Here is a 14,172-nt window from a genome sequence, read left to right on the forward strand (position 1 = left end):
ATAGAAAACCGAGATGAAGTTGCATCTGTGTGAGTTAAAACTGCGACACAGTGATCAAAAGACGCGATCATCTGCAGAGGTTGCGAAGAGTTCACATACATAATCATAGTGAAAGTTCATCCATTTTAATCACACCCTTTTTACTGGAAACTCTATTTAACTTGTTTTGTCAATTACACAAGTAATCTTGGTGCTCATAGTTGCTAAAGGCAGTTGATAGTTAACAGTATGATTTAATAATGAATGAGTGTAGAGTTTTATAGACACAAAGACATAATTACTCTGCCTGTTGCATCACTGCACTGGTGACTTTTTTTGTTCAAGGAATGGTTTGAGATTTTAATGATTGCCCTCTGAGGGGTCCTTATATCCACGATCCAGTTTATGTTTCAGAGTGGTGTATGATTAACACAAAATAATTTGTAATTAACAAAGGAGATTTCTATCACTGGATTTCAGAAGTAATTATTTTAATTAAGTAAGTGAGTCTTTATTATTCATATAGTTACTATAGATTGTTATTATAGTCATATTCAGTTAGCTGTTGCTCTATATCTCACCCTGAAGCTCATTAAGTTCTCTAGTAATGCAATATGTTGTATCATTAAAATTTCCCATGTCTTGCCTCGTGCATCACAGTTAGTCAGAATTCACATAATGCATGAGTCGATTGTGACTGGGTTAGAAATCATCTCAATATTTAAATTTGAGAGCTCAAGTTCCAAAAAATTGCAAGTCACTCTTCCGTCTGTTGGGTCCTCATGTCCTGAGTAAGATGTTTATGACGATAACACCTACATCAACATCTGAAAGTGTGATCAAGCGGTCAAACTTCCTCAATCTCAGCGACCTCTGGGATTTTCCAGCTGTCAGTCTGAGTCCAGCGGTTACAGGAAGAGAGAAAAAAAACAAGCCAGTGACACAGCAGCATGACTTCAAATCTCCCATCTGTGTTTTCCTATGTGAGATGAACCGTGGACATCAGGTCAGGCATGGTGTTGCTGACGTTGGCTCGGAGTTACTCAGACCCAGGAAGTTATCTGTTTAGTTTGCAGAGAGTGAGGAGCATCACGTTTCTGTTGCGGCTCTCTGTGAAAACTTCAACTCTCCCGAGTCCAGAGACAGCTGGGATTGGTCAGGAGGTTTCCCACCAGTCCCCTCCCCCCTCTCAGGTCTGCTCGTCCAATCAGACCAAGATGGAAAATGACGAAAAAGCACAGAAAGCTTTGTGGGGCAAAAGACCAGAAACATCTGTTTTCCAAGTGTAACACTTTAACAGAAACTCTAAGGACAGAGAAGCTTCAAGTGACTTAAACACATCAAACAAAACAAAATAAAGGTTTTAATATTTCAAAGAAGGTTTCTGTTAATTCACTATGATTGTGAAAGCTTTATTGAAACTTTATAAAAAGACGTGGGGTTACATAATATTTAGAAATGGTTCTCCAGGATTTCATATATATATATATATATATATATATATATATATATATATATATATATATATATATATATATATATACCATATTTTGTCAAGAGTTTTGTGACATAAAAATCAGGACAAAATTGAATTTCAAAAGGAGGAAATTAAATTCCCAACACGCTAAACAATTCATGCAAATGTACCTCTAATCCCTAGGAAGAGTTTCACTCAGTTATTTTCAAAGGATAGAATCAGTGTCCTGTTACAGAGATTTTTCCAATTCAGGAATACAAACACGGGCGTTGCTGCATGGCAACATAATTGATATATATCATAAGATTGAGTTCAAGTGCTGCATCTTGGAATGGAAGCTTGACAGTGCGTCTGCTTTTCATTTTCAGTTTTGACCTATTCTTTTTTGCTCATAAGACCCTCCTTAACATAGTAATCATCGAAATAGTTGCCAAGTTATTATTTTTTAAGACTTTCAAACACATTACACACTGTTAAAGCTGTTAAAGAAATGGTGGTATTGGGATTGTTCTGTCGGATGTAGTGGTCTAGATTCAGAAGAAGCCCCACGTGGATTATAATGACATTAAAGTATATTTCAAATCTCAGATCTATTTCATCCTTTAAGCTCTCAACCTTTATTTAATCAAACAAAGATAGAAACAAGACTTTCCGTACAAGTGAATAATTAAAGCTTTTGTATGCAGGACAACATTACATGTTACCCTCGGATGTTTTTGTTGTCTGTACATCACTCTCTGTCCTTAGAACAACATAAACATGCTTACAAGTTACAAAATTAATGAACTCAAATGTTATGAATGGCAGCAACAGAGACAAACATGTGACCTGGTTTTGGGAGGGGTCTTTGCGTGGGCAGAGCCACAGTGAAAGGGGGGTCGTCACCTCGCTTGTAGCCTGCCGGACGCTGCCCTGCTCTGCACGTAGGCCCGTTCACATGGCAACAAGCCAGCGACGAGCCAGCACGGCCCATCAAAAGTGTCTTTGATCAAATTTACTGGACAATAGTGACCCACATCACATGGTCACCATAATGAACTGACGGCTGTGTGTTCAGGGAGAGTGACCAGACAATGTGTGTGCGCGCGAGTGCCCGTGTCTGCTGACTGAAATCATCCATGACTCCTCGGTCGTCTGAAGGATCAGAAACACTTAGTGTAAAAGAAAACACAGGGAGAGAAATTACACGTTCAAACCGACCAATGTGGTCAACATTAGAAAGCTGACTCAATCTAAACTCAGTCGTTTAAAAGAGAGAGAGAGAGGGAGGAAGAAAAAAAAAAACCCACAGCGCTCGCTCAACTGGAAGTTATTTAATCTTTTACAGTAAAAGTGGAAAAAAGCCGACAGAGCCGGATTAGAACGTAAACGCTGTGGAAGTTCTGAATGACAGACGGCAGACGGAGCTGTGAGCTCACTGCGTCTGACGGAAATGAAACACATGCAGAGAAAGTAGAATAACGTCTTAAAAATAACACTGGGGAGGGCTCTTACGGACAAGAAAACTGCTGTTGTTGTAAGAGAGGTCTCGCCTCGGCTTACTGTCAGATTGGAAAAAGACTGCAGAACCTGGGCTGGAGGTTGGGGAGATTTCTAGAACATTTTGGGACCCATGTTAGCTCTACACCAAAGTTGCCTGAAGCTTTTGATTATTTCTTGAGTTGTTTTTTGAGTTGTGAGTGTGTCACACTCATGCACAACTCCTCACTTCTTAATGTCGAAACACATTGGACAGCTGATACAAAGATGACACACATGGCCATTTTCAGACCTGGGAGGCTACTCCTCTGCATGCTTAGGCCTTCAGTTCATTTCTCATTCCATCCTGTCTTTCACTCCCCTCATGCAGGCTCATTTATAATTTCCTGCTGTCATCAGCCGGGGTTGTCATTGATAATCGGCTGTTCACATCAGCCGGTCACATCTATCCAATAGCACTGCAGCACACCTACAGTCTTAGCCTATCACGCTGCTGCTAGATATCATTTATGATTCATGCTGCTGCGTTGCGTGTCCATTCCAGTGTCCCATCATCACTCTGCTTTTTGGTCTGAGCGGAGAAATCAGCCACTGCCGGCAGTGTCTGGACTCCATGGGTGGATTTATCTGGCTGCTGCTCAGGACAGACACCCTTCTGTTATGAAATCTCCCTGCAGAATCTCAAGATAAAGAATAGAAAGATGACATCTACTCCTGGAACAGAGGCAGTTGAAACTTTTAAAGGTCATGCCACAGTTTACGTTACTGTCTGATTCCTGAGAAACACATTTATCTCCGACACGACTGGTTCCGCCAGCGTCCAGGTTATTGCACAATCTGACTCTCACTCAGATTTGTGTAAACTTGTCGTGTACTAACAAAACAAGAGCTCTTCATTCACTTGAATATATATATATATATATATATATATATATATATATATATATATATATATATATATATATATATATATAGATATATATATATATATATATATACCAGGACAACAAATAAAGCACTTTTAAATCAATTTTAAACAGCTAAACAACCACATTCAGGATATAAGCAACTTATCAGATGAAAATAGATAAAATAAAGAGTTAATGTTTCTATGTACGTATGTTTGCATACAGCTGATCCAACTCAGCAGTAGTTACAATTCTGATTGTGTTTTTCAGTTTAGGGATACTTTTGCAAAAGAGACTAAAAAAGTTTGGTCACAAAGAAGGCAAGAGGGAAGCATTTGAATGCAGAAAACAGAGACAACAATTTAGAATTAAATGAGTTTAATATGTTCACATGTACAGGCACAAACTGGTATGTAGAGCACAACAAAAGGGTTGGACTGGCAGTGGGTCTGGATTGCAACACATTTAGGTTTATTGGCAATAAATGATGAACACTAGAACCATGTCTGAAATGAGGAGCCGTCCATAGGTTTCCCTGAACCAAACTAAGTACATCTGGTGCCTGAACCTAACCGAACCTTGACCATTTGACCACATGAATAACATACTGAAAATAATAATATGGTAGCTGTGCGACAACAAACTTCATTATGAAAGTGTAACAAGACTTTGTATAGTAAGTTTTATTGCTGAATTAGCACATCTCGTGCAAAACTTACACTAGAAAGCAGAGTTTCATAGTTTGAAGCTTGAGGCCACTGACGAAGCTGCTGTTTTTGAGGGAGAACACGTTGCCCATGACAGCACGCAATCATCAATTTAGATCTAGCAATCAGGTTCAATTTAGGTATTTTCAGAAGGTCCAGCCCAGAATTTAGTGTCTGGAATTGACTTTGTCATTTCTTTGGCCTGTGGTCCATTATATTAAGATATCTTTGTATAATGACAAAGAAATGTTAACTGAGTGCTAAGCTTGATCATCAACTTGGAGTTATGATGACACTTTGAGGATTATGTCTAATTGGTAGAGCACTGGGAATCTGGGACAGTGGGTTGGACCTGACCTTTGCCCACCTAATCATTTGTGTATCATCGAACATTGCATTCAGTTTTACCCATAATGATGGCTTGCCTCACTGCCTGCCATATATGGAAACACTGGTACAGTACACTGTGTGTACGCTTGTGTGTGTGTGTGTGGGGGGGGTGTGTGTGTGTCTGCGTGCGCAAATCAATATACCAGGTCAGGAATCTCACACCCTGCCGAGAGAAAAGTGTGAATGGTTGTGACACATTTTCCGGCCTCACTCTCCTCAGGCCACCCAGATGCTCAGTCAAGGTTCCCACCGCAGGGTGTGCGTAGCATACATTTTATATTGTGTGTGTGTGTGTGTGTGTGTGCGTGTGTGATGTCATGCTCATGGCCTCCCTGTCCTGCAGCAGCTTCGGATGCTTGCGATTCTTTCTGCTGACAGTCACAGTGAAACAAAAGGAACAGAAATATGTCCTAGGTATTTTAAACATGCACAACATCAACACATTAAGTTTCCCTTCGAAGGTCTTTATTGGGACTGACACTGATAGAAAACACGCGGAAACGCATCATCAGAATGAAACAGCCCATCCTTTAGAAAGGCCACACTTTCTGGCCTCCACCAGAGACAACAAGGCCTTAACACAACTGTGGATGAAAAAGCTGGATGTGGTTACATTTTCCAGCTGCAAGCAGGAAGTCAAAGCAGCTTCATGGGGCAAAGCTATGTGGCAACATCTTGCTCCTTGAAATAGGACACAGTGATTGATTAGGGCTTTTCATTTGCACTCTGAAGTGAGTTTCAGCAACGGCTGCATGAAGGGTAACTGCTGCGAACAGTAGCTGCTGTTGTTTGTAGGTTCAGTTAACAGTGCAGCTAGTAGTAATATTAACTGAATCTGACACCAGGGGAGCTCTGTTGTTGTGTACTATCGGACCAGTCATTTGAGGTACAAACGGTCTAGAGGCTAGCTGGTCAGCATGTCAACTTCTATGGAAGTGCCCACAAAATATTTCATCAAAGGGGAAATACCACCACGAGAGAAGAGAAGGAAGAGAGATAAATATGATGCTGCTGCCAGCGAAACAAAGCTGCCTGTGACTGATGTAATCAAAATGTATTCACGTCTTCCTCATTCATCATTCTATTCCTGTGAAAAAACAACTCACCAGTCATCGGCTGTTTATTTTTTATTTTTTTAGAGCCTGATTGTTTCAGGTCACGTACACAGGCACGCATCCAACATGAAGCGGCACTGTCAATGTGCCCAACTGTACTGAGTGAGTGGGAGGAGGAGGAGGGGATTCCTAGTGTGTTTTTTAGTTATTGAGCTGATAATGTAGTGGAGAAAAGTGACAGCAGTCACTGTGAAGTGCCAACACATCATCACGAAGGTTTCTGTAGAAATTCATGGACCCCTATTTCTGATTCTTTTTTTTTTTTCTCAGATCACACATTACAGTGTATGTACAGGGCCCAAAGTGTGTGAGAAAACCTAATGTTTTAGCTTAAAATGATGATTAAAATGATAAGACAAGCTGTTTTTACAATGTGAGGTGAAGGTGTTCAAAAGACAGGAACAAACAGTAAAGTAGGTCTTGCAGTTTAGTCAAGGTTTTGGCTGCTCAACTCTAGAGAGGAGTGAGAGAAAAAGCCCTCTTCCCTTGAGTGAAGCAGATCAAATACTGAGGCTGAATGGGACCAAATCCGTATTCACTCTCTTTTACAACTCAACTTTCCCCTGAGAAAAAGAAATCTGGCTCTTTAGCTGCTGAACGCTCCACTGTCTTCACCGCTTATACTGTATCACTGACAGCGAACATGTACATATGTATGCATTGATGCATGTTTCACTTAAACGCACCAACTATGCACTGTTCATCCTTCGCACTTGACTCAGCCCAGTATCACTTTACTTGTCTGACACAAAAAAAAGCAACACACATCTCTTACGTGGGGCTGATGTTTAAGCTTTCACTAGAACGATCTGATGAAAGTGTTTCTGAGAGGTGGTGACCTACAATAATGTCAGCTGTGGGACATGCTGGGTCGGGATATGTCGAAACATGATCTGGCAGCGCTGTGAAAAACTGGTTAAGTGGTAAAGTGAAACTCGACAAGTTGTAGCAGAGTCTGCAGAGCTTCCAGGGAACTGCAAGGCAGAAACAGATTTTAGCAATTTACAGTTATGGATGAGAAATCAATATTGAGGAAAAAAACAACTAAAAGCCGAGGAGATGGTTATTTCTCCTTTCGACAACCTGAATTTGAAGGCATTTGGAGGTAATGTGGACGTTTTAACTCCTAGGATGCTGTGCAAGCTGCTGTGCTCGACAAGACTCCTCAGTTTGTCATATTACTGCTAAATACATGAACTCTCTGCTCTTTGTCGACAGTCATTAAAACTTCCCTTCATTTGCAGTTTTTTATAGATTTCTATCTCATCAGCTACACCGTCTTTCCTGCTAATTTACCTGGCTACATATTTACCTGAGCCTAAGAGGGCGTTCATTCATTTAATTCTGAAAGTTCCGTTATGTTTACTGGAGGCCAAATATTTGCAAGGAAATCTTGTCACGTGCATCGACGTGAACTGCTATAAGCCTTGAATGCACTGTGCAGCTGCAACTGGGTTGAAATGGCATGTCAACACATCGGATCTGTGAGTGATTTTGCAAAATTGTGAAGGGTAAAAGCAGTGTCTTCCTCTTTGAATTTGGACTGCCCCAGTAGTCAATATTTCACCAGCCAGTGTGACCACACAGCTCATAGGGTGACAGAATAATCACATGTTGTGAAACCAGCGGAAATCTCCCATATAGTGTACATTTTAAGGCAAGTAGAGATACTTTTAGAATCAACTCAAATAGTCATCAAACAGATGTAGCCCTCGAGGATTGGGATTTTTTTTTCTTTTAAAAAAAGGAAGTCCATATAAGTCTAATTGTCTAATGCGTTTTAGTTTGCTAACTTCAACTTTCACAAAAGCCTGGAAAAGAAGGCACACTGGACTATTTAACTTGTAATTTCTCCAGTATTACATAGTAAACGTTTTCAACTGTGCTGGTGAAAATTTGCAATTGACAATAAATGTGTGAAGATTTGCTTGGTATTGTTTTTTTTTTTTGTTTTTTTTAAAGTTATTTCTCTGCCACCTTTTTATTGTTTAAAAATGTATATGCGGCACTGGCGGATGAGTTTACAGAAGTGGGCCGAGGGAAGATGTGCCGCAAAACACAATACGCTCATAGTCATTCACTCTAAATAGACCGATACTTCTGTATTACTGGCTGTTTTTGTGTTTGTCTTTCCTTGAAATCAACATTTTACCAAATCTAAGGATGAAATGATAGAGGGACCCAGAGGGAAATTGTTAAGGATTCACTTCTTGTTAAGTCTTGCTTTTTACTTAGTAAACTGTAAAAAAAAAAAAAGAAAAAGAAAAAGAAAAAAAAAGAGGTGTAGATGATCTGAAGGACGTTTCCAGCGCTTACATGTGACTGGAGACGTACTCAAAGTGCTTTCTTTAGTGTTTACAGTCAACTGAAGCCTTAAAGGTCCTCTGAGCGACTGGTGCTCCTGAATATCATGTGAATATGAAGTGGAGGTTACACTTTTACAACAAATATGTGTGACATAAAAAAAAATAAATAAATAAATAAATAATAATAATAATAATAATGTGTGTGGGCTGATTAAGATCCATAATCATATTTGGCATATTTTCACGATTGAATTGTACATTTTAATAATGTGGATTATATCAATGATGACGTTTTTCTCCCTGAAATATACTTTTTAGATCACATTCCTCCATCGTATATTGCCACATACTTAAGTGTGATTATTCAACCAAACCCTGATGATTCAGCCTCTCACAGTCCCTCTGGAATCTGAGCCGCGGCCACAACAGAGGCCATATGTAAATTCAATGTTATTTTCCAATTTGAGCAATAAGGTGCGCTGAGCCAAACCTCAGGGAGTGGCCTCTTGTATGGGCGTTTCTAAAAGCACAACCTGAGCTAGGAAACATATAAATTGTGAGCTCTCCGCTGTTGTAGGCATATTTGACTTTCAGAGATCCCCGAGAGAGAAAGCCAAGCGAAACACAAGGAAAATGTACTCACGCTCAAACAGCACGACCCTGACTCTCCAGCGGGAGAGATTCGCCTTCTCCAGGATGGCGACCCGCAGCACGGAGCCCGAGGTCTTCACCTTCGAGCGGGTTCCGGCTCAGGCCACCGCCGTGCGCTCCTACGTGCCCATCCGGCCGAAGAAGCGCTGCACTCGGGTTATGTACCCCGCAAAAGTCCGCATGCACCTTCCGCCACCGGAGAAGAGCCAAGCCAAGCGCTGGCTGGTCATCCTGTGCCTGGTGGTCCTCTGGCAGATCTGGACCGAGGAGCCCTGCGCCGAGACGCCGCTGGGCAGCTCAGACAGCCCGGTCAGCGACTACCATGGTTTCACCTTCCAGTCTGAGGAGGAGCGGGCGCTCCAGCGCCTGGAGCTCAGCTCCGACTCCGAGCTCCCGTCAGCCTTCCCGAGCAGCTGCGAGGACGGCAGCTCGTCCAGCGAACAGATCATCCCGAGCGCCCCCTGCGCCCAGCCCAGCGAGGAGACGGAGACCAGCGGGTTCGAGCAGAGCGCCGGGAAGAGCTACATGGTGGCTCTGCTGGTCTACCACAGACTGGGCAGCGACAACTAAGTCTGCCAGGACTGGTTTTACTGTAAACCGCCCGAGTCTGGGCTTCTTGGATCGAAAATGATGCCGAGATGGAGTTGATCCTGAGTAGTACCTGGAGAGCAGCGGTGCGTCCCGCATAGCCAGGAGCCAGGCTCCACGCGTCGGCTTGTCCCTGCCAGAGGTCCCCCTGAGAGTGGAGGAGGACACAGTCTGCAGAGGGACACGAGGAAGAAAGAAAGAAAGAAAGAAAGAAAGAAAGAAAGAAAGAAAGAAGAGAACTGTGAACACTTACAAAAAGCAAAACAAAAAAAACTGAAACTTGAACTCTTGAAAACTTGAACTAATTTCTGTGTAATTTACACATAGACTCTAACTGCACAAAGAGGCCTGCTGGCAAACTGTATGTTTTACAAGTTTATGTCATGGAAAACTGTCACTCCTGTAGGCCACCGAGCTGAAACGGACACTGTTTGTTGTCTACATGTCTTATTTAGTTATTTATTCTGTTATTTGCTATTTATTTAATAATAATTTTAATAAAAAAATGTCTAAACAAAGTTCCTGTTTCCTGCCTTTTCACTGAAGTGCACAAAATGTTCTTGACTGTTTTTCTGAATATATTCCTTCCACCAAGAAAATGTTTCATTTATCAGATTATAGTTTAGTGTAGTTAGATTAGTCTCTTGCAGACGTATAATCAAGACAGCTGCATAGTTTGTAAGTATTAATAGAATATGAATAATAATAAAAAAGACTACAAACCCTATTTTTAAATCAAATGGTATCCAAAAAATCTTGCTTTGCAAAATTATGCAACACTTTAAATAATCATATTTTGCCTGAGGCTTCATTCTTTTAAATTCTCTGGGGTTAAATGTTTTTTATATTCTTCATGGAATATTAATCAGCAAAAAGCACCACAGAAACTGGTTTTACACTTCCTGCAAATGCACATTTTCCAGAGGTGGCTTGTTACTGAGCTTTGTAAACACAAAATCTTTTCAACTGCAAGGAGACGTTGAAGCAAGATTGGTTTAGAAGGAAGATTACAAATAACTTCATATAAACTCAGGTGCTTTTAAATGACATTACAACATGAGGAGACAAAACTGGCCTGCTGATGATGAACTGGAACAAGACCTCATTACCCACCGTCAGTGTTGGACCTCTCTTATATTGTGTCTAAATGGGAGCGAATCCCTGCAGCTGAGCTCCTGAATCTGTTCTCACATGAAGTAATACTGCTGCTACTGCATGTAGAGCTAATACTTAGCTACTGTAGATAAAGGAAACCTGTCTCCAGCAGACTCCCTTTCATTTATATTTATTTTTTTCACCTTTCATTTTTTTACTGTCGAACCATAAAATGGGCAGGCATCTGAGTCACGAGCACGTCAGTGTGGAGCTGCTGCGAGTCCAGGTTACATCACATCTTCACACAGTGATGAGTAACAATGTCCTAGTGTCTGAGAACCTTGCAGACTGCACTGTTATTCTAATGATTAATGTAAAGTAACTCATTTCATTTGCATAGCTCATGGAGATAGAAAGACGTGCCGAGCTGCGATGATGTCATGTTCGCTGACTGAGGTCAACCATCGCCTCGGGGCTTCTGGGGAAGACGTGTTGATGTTGATGTTGGAGGTTGCCATGTGCACATCATTATGTGTACCCTTTGGCAGGTAATGTGACAGGTATGTCAAACATGGGGTGGGGGGGCTGAGAAAGTGTAAAAAAAATGTTCATATCTGATTTCATTCTGTCATATGTGACGCAGGTCTGCTTTTACGTGACAGACACAAACACTAGGGCAGATATTTCACATTTGTGTTTAAGCCTCTTCCATGTATGTTCAAATCCTTGTTCTGTTAAAGGAAACTGAAGGTTTAACACCAAAATCCTGTTTGAAATTTTCAAATTCGGTAGCACTAAGAACACAACCCCTGAGTGAAGCTTACCCTGTTAAAACAAAGCACACAACCCCTACGACAAGCTAATGCTGTTAGCACAAAGCAAACAGCACCTAAGACAAGCTTACAAGGTTTACTGCTTTGTTTGACTAAGGAAACAGCACAGAATTTAATTACAATAAGCATGAATTATAATTAGACCAGGCATGAAATCTGAGTGTGTGTCAGGTGGTTACACGCATAAATCATGCTAGGCAGAGTGTATTTTTTTTTAATTTCCCCTTTTTGTCTCTTACTTTTACATCTTAGATGTCACATCCAGCATCCGCCTGTAGGATGAAATGATATGGGTGTTACCCAGAGGGAAATTCAATGTTATTGTTAAGGTAGCACTAAGAACACAACCCCTGAGTGAAGCTTACCCTGTTAGAACAAAGCACACAGCCCCCACGACAAGCTAATGCCGTTAGCACAAAGCAAACAGCACCTAAGACAAGCTTACACTGTTAGCACCAAGCAGACAGTCCCTAAGACAAGCTAATGTTAGGGAGCCTCTTCAAATTAAGGTACATTTATGATGGCTATGTTCTTTGTGTTTATGTGATTGCTACATTAAACAGAGCTGTATATTATTTATGTATCTATTAGACTCAAAAAGCAAACAAAAAAATAAAATAGTTTGCTGAATATAGAGAACTAGAAGCTAACACATCGTCTAGCTGGCCAGTAAGAGCTACGGATCAGTAAGTGTCTGTGTAATCAGGCAGTGTTGCTTCATGTGTTTTTGCAGTGACTCACAAGGGATGGGTGGTAATTTTTTTTTTAAGTTGGATACTTGAAGATTTAGCTTGCTTTTCCTGATTTTTATTAGTCTTACCAAACCCAGCTAAAACCTCCAGTTAAAAGCTGGAAAAAAAGTTGATCTTGTCTAATAAAGAGTGTTGGTAAAAACCTTTTTGTGCAGTAAAATGTTGGAGTTGTTCAGCTGTTTCCTGGAAGGAGCTCAGAGGAACAAAACCAGAATTTACTGAAACTACATCCTCTTAATTTCTCAGCCAGTAATGCTGCGTGGCCAAAAATATTTCTTCACATATTTTGCACGGAAGTAAAAGTGCACTACAGCAGTTTATGTATAGAAAATAAAAAAGTAGGTCTTCAACAGAAGGTTTACACAAAAAACACAAAAAAAATCACCCGATTAATGGAGAAAAAGTTCCTTGCGTAAACATAAAGTCATTAATCTTAACCAGCATTTAAGTCAGCAGCAACTCTTCCGCCCTTCACATGCGGCTCTGTGTTCAGGTTATTACTCAATAGCAAGAAACAGAGATTTAATCAGTCCAGTCTGAACTTGCCTGAGCCTTATTATCTCATCTGGTTTCGCTCAGCCAGACTGCAGTGGAAAAACACCTTAAATCTCGTCGTTCTCCTTCTGTTTTTAGCTCACATAAACAAGATTAGATCAAATGTGTTAAATAGCGCTATGTTTGTCTACATGTCTACGTGTCTTTGCTCTTTTTCAGTTTCCTGAATGAAATGATTTGGCCCCCCTTTTAATTTGCGTTGAACGACATCCAATGGTTTGTGGGTACGTCCAGCCAAGGTCAGACAAGCTTACACCCCAAACTATTTACATAAAAGTTAATGTCTGAACAGCCAACCACACTGATAACACACTGACTTATAACACAGTCTGGTTTCAGGTTTTGAACTCCTGACATCACAAAGGAGATCTGATCTAGTACTTTGACAAAATACTTTTCTGTAAAACCACAGAAAAGTTCGAACTTGATATTTCAGTTTTCTACTTTTCTCTTGTCACAATGCTATGCGTAACGTCTGGTTAGGTTTAGGCACAATCAACTCTTGGTAAGGGTTAGAAAAACCTTGTGTTTTGGCTTGAAATAGCTGTTTTGTTCACCACAAACACAGCTGAGGATGACCCAGCTTCCCATCAAACATAGGGTTTTTTTTGGCCACAAAGACAGCTGGAAATTGTCCTGAGTTCGTCTTGAAAATATTCAGTGGCTTTGAACTTACAAATGTTGAAACACAGACTTGTACTGCAGCAGCTTGCCGGCCATCTCGCCTGTACTCCACCCTCCATCCCCTTCGCCTCCAGACATGAAATAGTCAGGCAACAATCATGTAAACTTAACATGACACAACACACATTTGAATTAATCAGTGGTTTGTAGAAATGTAAACAGCTAAATTTTTTGTTCTGGCAACTCAGCTGGTGGACGTCAAGGTGGGTGAGGAGCTTGGTCTGAATGGTCTGAATTATTGCAGTGAAAACACAACGGATTGAATCGTAACGCTGCATTTTATCAGCTGTAAGTTCATTCTTGAGAAGACCTTGTTGGCTTTCAATCAATGTGGAGCTGATGTTGGTATGAGTTACACAACCGCAGCAGGATTTGTAAGCCAGCGGATCAGCAAACACCTGAAAATGTTGGGGGAAACAGCTGATTCAAATTCAATCGGAACTTCAGTATCAGCCACAAAATGATCAGCTGTGATGTGAACAGTGAGCAACGCAGAGTGTAGGACTGAATGATGTGCTGAGAGCAGTTGCCCAACTTTAAAAATCACCATAGCCCGCTGGTATGAGATCACATGGAAGGACTGTGTGTAATATTTATGAATCTATAGTGTCATCCCAATGTTTTCAGCTGTGTGTTATCATTGTGACCTGCTA

At 40.9% G+C, this 14,172-nt stretch overlaps 1 protein-coding gene across 1 annotated transcript; it reads left to right on the forward strand.

The window, feature by feature from the left end:
• The first annotated feature begins 8,895 nt into the window (after positions 1–8,895).
• ier3 (immediate early response 3) lies at positions 8,896–10,118 on the forward strand. Its single transcript, XM_037096862.1, has one exon. It carries the CDS (start codon positions 8,995–8,997, stop codon positions 9,580–9,582), a length of 588 nt encoding a protein of 195 aa, XP_036952757.1. The 5' UTR covers positions 8,896–8,994; the 3' UTR covers positions 9,583–10,118.
• The last annotated feature ends 4,054 nt before the right edge of the window (positions 10,119–14,172 follow it).

The sequence above is a fragment of the Acanthopagrus latus genome, chromosome 5 (assembly GCF_904848185.1).
Source record: "Acanthopagrus latus isolate v.2019 chromosome 5, fAcaLat1.1, whole genome shotgun sequence".
NCBI lineage: Eukaryota > Metazoa > Chordata > Actinopteri > Spariformes > Sparidae > Acanthopagrus > Acanthopagrus latus.

Bases quoted from the DNA above. Each gene is read 5' to 3' on its own strand.
- ier3 (XM_037096862.1), top strand. From the start codon at position 8,995: ATGTACTCACGCTCAAACAGCACGACCCTGACTCTCCAGCGGGAGAGA.